This window comes from Argiope bruennichi, chromosome X1 (assembly GCF_947563725.1).
Source record: "Argiope bruennichi chromosome X1, qqArgBrue1.1, whole genome shotgun sequence".
Lineage (NCBI taxonomy): Eukaryota > Metazoa > Arthropoda > Arachnida > Araneae > Araneidae > Argiope > Argiope bruennichi.
Genome location: NC_079162.1, coordinates 116,818,955 through 116,827,080, shown reverse-complemented (window position 1 = coordinate 116,827,080; position 8,126 = coordinate 116,818,955). Strand labels below are relative to the sequence as shown.

The window sequence follows — 8,126 nt, the reverse complement described above, 5'->3', positions numbered from 1 at the left end:
TTTCTAATTTATTTCCTCAAAAAAAAAAAAAAAAAAAAACCTGTTAATTGTAATATAAGAATACTATTATTAAAAAAAATAATTTCAGTTAAATTCAGTGCTTGATTACTAACAATAACATAATCAGTTAATTATTATCTCTTTTAAAATTTCTAAGAAATAACTTGATTCTTGATATTCGGGCTACGTGGCCAGAGCGGACGTGGTCAGAGCGGACAATGGCTACAGCGGACACTTGAGGGGAGTTGGGTGGGCAGAGCGGACATTCTTGCGGCTATTGTGTTGTTTCCCTAATCAGTCACATGTCATCCATTGTGTAGTTTCGAGCTTTGCACCTGCTGTAGAGATAAGCCGATACTTTTGACAGAGAAGGACTTTCTCAGTAGATGTTTGATCCTTATGAAGTGTTTTATATCGCCGAAAAAATATGTTATGGATCCCATAGCTATTTCAACATAATTACTCTCTACAAAAAAAGGAAAAGAATTTTTAGTTGTAGATGATTACCCACACCGTTTACACCGAAAAAATAAATTAGGAATGAGTTGGGTATGTGTAAAAGAAAAGATACATCGTTGTAAAGGAAATATAAAGACAAATTTTCAATACGAAGTACTGAAGAAAACTGAACATTCCTGCGTGCCCAACGTTGCTGAGATCGAAGTTAAAAGGAAGTTAGAGACTTGCAGAAAAACAGTCCGAGAAGAAACATCAGTTCCCGTTCCCCGGATATTTCAAGAAGAATTTTCAGAATTATATCAGAAAGGTTATGATTTCGTTACTAAAATACCGACATACTCCAATGCCAAGACTGTTTTATGTAAGGAGAGGAGAAAGGCTTTGGGAGCTACCCCAAATCCCGAAAATGCCAATGAAATTCAGTTTGCAAACGATAAACGTATGCTTTTTAATGGAGAAAACTTTCTTCGTTTAAACTTTCAAAATGACCAAGATAACAGGATTTTAGTATTTGGAGGAGAAGAATCTTGGTACCTTTTGGAAAATGGAAAGATCTTTTTCATAGATGGAACATTTAAAAGTTGTTCGAAACAATTTGCTCAAATATATGCAATACACGTCGACTTAAGAAGTATAGCAACTGAGACCAACGTTTATCCAGCGCTTTTTGCATTTCTGCCTGATAAGAGACAAGCAACTTACATTGCAATGTTTCAGGAAGTGAAACGTTGGTGCCCTAAGTGGAAGCCGGACATCATAAAATTGGATTTTAAAACCGCAGCCATCAATAGTTGTATATTAGAATTTCCCAGTTCGACTATTTCCGGTTGTAACTTTCATTTTAATCAATGTTTGTGGCGTAAGGTACAAGAAATGGATCTAGTAAAGGAATATAAAGAGAGCGAAGATATAAGAAATGTCTGAAGAATGATTTCTGCATTTGCTTACTTGCCAATGGAATACATAGATGATGCTTGGAGCATTGTATGGGAAAAAGCTTTTAGCATTGACAAACTTACCACATTCGTTGATTATTTTGTCGAGCAGTGGATGGACAATCCAAATATGCCCATTAAAGTATGGAATGTATATCGACAGCGTCACAGGGCAAATAATTCAGTTGAAGGATGGAATTCAAAATTAAATGCAATCACTGGCAGAAACCAGCCTAATGTCCACTCATTAGTTTAAATTCTAAAAGAAGAAGCACAAAGAGTGTTTTTTAATTTGAAATCCAGAGAATTAGGCGACAATAGAATAAAAAGGAAAAAAGCATATGTAAAATTGGTTGAAAGAATTGAAAACATCTTAAAAGAATTCGGAACATCAAACAATTTAGAAAAATGTCTAAAATCTTTAAGTTTTTTAACTAGGTTGGTGTAAAGACTCAGGTCAATCGCCCTGAAACCCTGGTGACCAATTAGCGTGAGTCGAGATAAGGAACCACATGTACGTTTCCCAGAGAAATAAATCGTGTTTTTAAAAGGGAAGAGTATCAAACCCTCCAGATGTCAATCTTCATTTTTCCCATTGTGGAGGGTGGATCATCAACGGATATTCCCAAGGTCGACCGGAGATCATTCAGATTTGTTCTGAACGGTAATTGGGTATCAGGGAGTCCAAGTGTACCAATTTGGACATGAGAGGTGAGAAATAAAATGCGAGATTTTTCGGAAGAAAAGGGAGAAGAGAGGAGAGGTCAGAGAAGCTTCGTGTGAATCGGACTTCTTAGTAACATTCCACCAGAAGGAAATTCGGTGGATTCCGAACCCTGCATTAGCCTGAGACGCCAGCAGCATGTTAACTGTTTTTGCGAAGTTGTTTTCTCCGAAATTGTTCGAGGAACTATTCTTGTTTAATTTTCGTGCTATAAATAGCATCATTCATTTAACCTAGATAAGAAAGAGTTGTTTTTATGTAAATAAAGAAAATTGTATATAAACGCTATCCTTTATTTGATCGGACAGGTTCACATTGGACTAAATCCAATAATGGCAAATGATATTTATGCCTTTATAATAAAGGTTAGTTAGTATTTATTTACTTGTGTTTATTTTTAATTACATTAATGAAACTAATTAATTTTATGGCAATTGCACCTATTCTAATATTTATTTGACTCCAAAATGCAGTTTTCCACAAAATCCCTGAACTTCGTTCATACCCTTCATTATACTGTTACTTACTATTCATTTTTAAATATTTTTCTGGAAGTTTTTATTTTTATTATATTTCACTATGTTTAAAATGCATTCGCACTATAATATCTTAACAATTTAATCTAAATAATTAAATTTTATTGGCCAAAGTGTATTTATCCTTGTAATTCAATAATCGAGTGCAAAAACAGAAAACTTCCGTAAAAAAAACCGCTATCCCACGTGAAAGAGATTTACCACTTAAAATACTGTTTTAAATTATATTTGTGATTTTTAAAAGTATTTATTTACTTATTTATCTGCATCCTTTATCTTTTCTATGGGGTGTCCACTCTAACCATGATGAGTTTGGGAGTGTGCGCTTGACCACGAAATCTTATGTGTCCGCTGTAGCCCACACCACGGATATGCAGCGTATCTATGTGAAAGAAAAAAAATCACACAGTTTTATACAAGAAATGTTTAACAATGTACCATTTTAAGATGTAGATTATATACATCGAAAAGTAAATAAATATATTTATTTATTCAATTTCTATTAAAAAATTAATGAGTAATAAAATATTTTTGTTTCCTGTAAATTTTTTAACAGATTTTTTTTCGAACTCCAATAATTCATTTTTTGGTCAGTGAACTTATTTCTTCAAAGAATTTTTTTTTTCGGAAACGAAATTTTCTTTTTCTTTGTTTCTTAGAAGGCGTACAGATTAACGCTCAGTATGTTAAGCAATAAAATTTTATTACTTAAAATAAAAACAATAAAATATGCAGTTTATGTGAAACAATTCTTTGGCGGGATTACTTCCTGAAAGTTTTGCAGAATTTTCAGGAGTTTTTTTCCTCTGCATTTCGACTTTGGAAAAATGTTTTTAAACAAGCATTTTATTTATTTGATATTTTTGCGAGGTTTTTTCGTGCAGGATTTTTGTTTAATTGGTCGTCATTTTTTTTTCCCTTGATATGTTGAAGAAATATCTTCGTACAAAAAGAAATCCATGAATAATTCATACTAAATAAATGTTTTATTCTTAAAAGTTATATTATATTGCATAAAAAGGAAATTAATTATTTCAAACCTAATTTTATTTATTTCCTAAATATGCTTTGTTTGCATTAAATATGCACATGGTATTTCACCAGAAGTTAATTTTCCTTTTGATTGACTTGATTGAATTTCTTAGATCAGCATTTTTTTTAGATATATGATACGGATAAAGTAATAAATTCTGTTGGTAGAATAGTAGAAGCAACTTTTTTTAATGGTACTCGATCTACATTAACTTGAAACCGAAACTGTACTATCAGGAATCAAGGGATTAGATGAATAGCTCAGTATATTTTAATCCATCCACAATTTTTATCATCATAATACATTCATACAAAATTAAGTAGTATGAAAAAAGAAATTATGATTTAAAGTGGCAGAGTCAGTTCCAGATACTTGTCATCCGTATCCGGAACCGACTGAATTGTAGCTGAAACAGAAATTTTACAATCAGGTCACCTGGGGACTATTTTGATAAAAAGGGATCATTCAATTCACTTTATTTTGGGTCATCACTACTTTGAATTTTCACAATACTTGCATGCAAAATTAGACTGTATGGAAAAGCCTTTCAAATCTTACCGTAAGCAGAGCTGTACGGGAAAACCTAATGAGGCTGCGTAAAACAATCACACCCATGATAGGGCGCATGCCATAGTTACGTATGTGAGAGATCAGTGCAGTGAAAGATTTTATCATTTAAAATCAGTAGTAGAACGCACATATGTCCAGCTGTCACAAGCAGCAGACCAGCCACCACATCAAAGGCCATCCAGATCTGCTCTGCAAAATTCTCCACCCAATTGCATACAAATCTTTTTTTCTCATTTCTTTGTATTTACTATTATCATTTCAAATAGATCAATTAATTCAGAAATAAAACTAAAAACAAATTAACTCAGTTACGTGGGCAATAATTCACCGATAATTTCTTAGTTGAGTCTTTAACCCTTAAATTTTGAACTGACAGGTGAACTTCTTTCATTTGTCATCCTGCAGTCCAATTTTGTCTTTCATTTTTCCGTAGAACATAGTCTAGTATAAGGCTGCATGAAAAAAAAAAAAATATGATTTAATCTGAAAAAGGACGTTTAAAGAACCAGTAACATATTAAATAGATTGCACAGGTTTTAAAAGGACCTAATACAATCTAAATTTCGGATCCGTAAATGTCATTTATTCGCGTTGCGCTGAAGTCAAAAAAGAAATTGAAGTCAAAAATTCGTTATTTTTAAATCATTTTTCCATTTTTAAAAATTTATTTTATGAATTTTTTTTATAAATTTGAAAGTATTTTTTTAGGTCTTACTACATATTGAATTTTTAAAAAAATATATCAATAAAAACAATTTTTTAAAGAATTTTTTCTGATTTTTCAATAATTTTTTTGTTGCGGAATTAAATTTTGCTTCTCATTTATCTTACTTTTGATGCCTATGTCATTATTTAAAAGAAATTACTGAAATCTATGCTTGAAAGTTGGACTTTAATGGGTTAAAGGAACAAATTCGCTAATATTTGGTTTTTAACCGGGTTTGAATCCGGAATATCTGTGCCTTCTTTCCTCGCGTCACTAGAGCACTGGTACAACTGCATTTTTGCTTATTTTGTTTCTTATAATTTAATAAGAAAACGACAAGACAAGCTCGGAAAATAGGCCATAGTTCTTGCGCAAAGTAGCATCTCTTAAAATAATACTTTCCGCCAAGGTAACTGTGTTAGCATCGCCAAAAGAACCTTCTGCAGCGTTATAAATCTGTCGATTAAAGACACTGAATCCAAATTCAGTGAAGGCAAAAACCTAGATTAGCTTGATTCGCTGTAATAAAGATTTCAAGCTCTACGCTTTCCCTTGAGTCGAAGGTGAAAAGCGAAAGTAGCAGAGCAAATCAAAACAGCCGTGGCCCAACTTTTCCGTAGGAAATATCCACTCTCGAGACGCTGTGTCAACAATGTGTCAGAAAATGTTTACTCTCACGACGCCAAAGATCTAAAACCCAGTGGCACTCCTGTTTTGACTCCTTTTCAACAATGACTCGCCACTACAAATCTAATGACCAATGCATATAGCCATTGATTAGCTGTGATTTGTTGAAGAGAATCTCGACACTCCAAAACATAATGGAATGTGGAAGTCGAAAAAATGAAAACTCTCCACAATAAATGCAAACATATCATTCTGTGAAAACAGTGAGTAGGAGAAACTCCATTTCTTCAATATTTTTTGATTTGATATTAAATTATTAGTTTAACTGTTACTTACAGGCAGAAGTTATTAGCAGGCAGTATAGATGTTATATCAGCAAAATTTGTTCTCTATTTTGGATTGATAAAACTCGTGTATCATTGATTAGACCAATTCAATATAATAGCCATTGTCTAGCCACTAGCTAGAAGTGATTTATTGACGTGGATCTTGACTGTCCAAAATCTATAGAATCTGAAAGTAGAAAAAAATATCATCCATAAATATAATTTTTTTAAAATTTCAAATTAAATTTTCCTTACAGGGAGTACGACAAAATTTTGGATTTGCTTTCAGGTTGGTTCACTAATTGACTGGGACTTGCTGAAGTGGGTCTTGACATTTAAAAGTGCATGAAATCTAAAATCCGAAAAATTCTTTTTGTCTAGGCAAACCATCTTTCTTTATGTAATTTTTTATTTTACCTATACTTCACGGGCCTTACAAATTTTATACTAGCATAATTTTTTCTCTACTTACAGGTTTCTTAGATCAACTATGGTAACATCGAAATTTTCAATTCAGTCTATTGACCAATACATAATTATTAATTGATTATAAATTGCTGAAGGCGATTTTAAGAATCCATGACGAATAAAATCTGAAAGCCAATAAATATAAAAGACATTCAGATATATCATTATCTAAACACAGTAAGAAGGAGAGATATAAATGGATAATATATAAATAAATTTCTCCAGTGCTTTCTGATTTGAAATTAAAGTACTACTTAACTTTTTCATTATGGACAGTATAGATATTGTACTAGTAGAATATCTTTTTTGCTAACGCGTTAGTACAAATGTTGTACCACTGAATGATTTGGATTCATAGAATTAATTCTGTACGAGGCATATAATTTCACTCCTCAGTTCAATTCAATTACTCCATGTGTGATGAGTGACATGAAAGGGATAACACCTGGACCAGTCTCCAAATATTAATATTTATCAACGGAAATATGTTCGAAGTTAATGAAGACTTATTGCTTGAAGTATTTTTTTCTAGTGAATTAGTAACCAAACACGATTTCATTTCATTTTCGATTTCAAAATGCAATTATAATCTCAAAAATAATTAATTTATAATAACTATTTGTTGACACAAATTTTTTTCTTGAACAGCTGTTATTTTTAATGTGCCATATAAAAACTCAAAGGCGGAGATGGATTCTATTTCCTTGTCTTGTAATATGCATGCATTTTTATTAAGTTAGCTACTTTTATTAACTGATATGCATTAAAAGTAAACAAATATAATGAAAGAATGTAATGATTAATGAAGAATGCATAATCTGTGAATCAAGAATATTTTAAATTACATTTGAAACATTAACTCAATTACATAAATTTCAGTTCATTTTGAAGTCAAATAAAAATTCACTTGAGCTACTTCCATTCCATTTTCTTAAAAAAAAAAAAAAACATCATTGAAAATGAACAGCATTTGATGTACTTTTAGATAGATAAGAAGAATAGATTATCTATTCTCTAATCTAGAATATTTTAAATTACGGTAGAAACATTAACTCAAGTACGTAAGTTTCAGTTAATTTGAAGTCAAATAAAAATTCACTTGCGCAACTTTCATTCCATTTTCTTTCTTTTTTTTAAACCAAATAACACTTCATCGAAGATTAACAGCATTCGATGTACTTAGTTAAACAGCATTCCTCTTTAATTCAATGGGTGGGATACGTTACGGTTCATATCAGCTTCACCATAGAAACCGTCCCCCGTGCTTTATGCTACAGGTATTTGTGTACTTGATCCTTCCAAGAATTCGCGGAATTTCCGCCAGTTCTCCCTTACAATGAACACCAAAGGAAAAAAATCAGGTGAATGTAATCTTTCTAAACTTTCCTGCAAGTGGCCGACTTTTTTGCAAGCAACCTGCAGCACCCCAGCTATTGTGAACGGTCGGTGTGCTTTTTCATCCTGCCTCCCCTTTAACAATAGCTGCACCAACTCCACCAAAATGGATGCAAGAACAATATATGAACCAGGATGGTGCGTTACATTTTTATGTTAGCATAATAAAGTTGGCCTCCCCCTTTCATAAGTAGAGAATACCAATTTTATACATGTTTTTACGTCTGGAGTCGAGGTGGATGGTATAAATAGGATTTAAATGGATTTCTTATTACTTATCCGTCGGACATAAAATGAAAAGTTTTGTCATCTAACAAAGGTACGGGGCCGATTGAATCGGTGATATA

The 8,126-nt window shown here is 32.2% G+C and overlaps 1 protein-coding gene across 1 annotated transcript; it reads left to right on the top strand.

Moving 5' to 3' along the window:
- The first annotated feature begins 540 nt into the window (after positions 1-540).
- Positions 541-1,383, top strand: LOC129959372 (uncharacterized). The gene has a single exon (XM_056072191.1). It carries the CDS (start codon positions 541-543, stop codon positions 1,381-1,383), a length of 843 nt encoding a protein of 280 aa, XP_055928166.1.
- Positions 1,384-8,126: the final 6,743 nt, after the last annotated feature.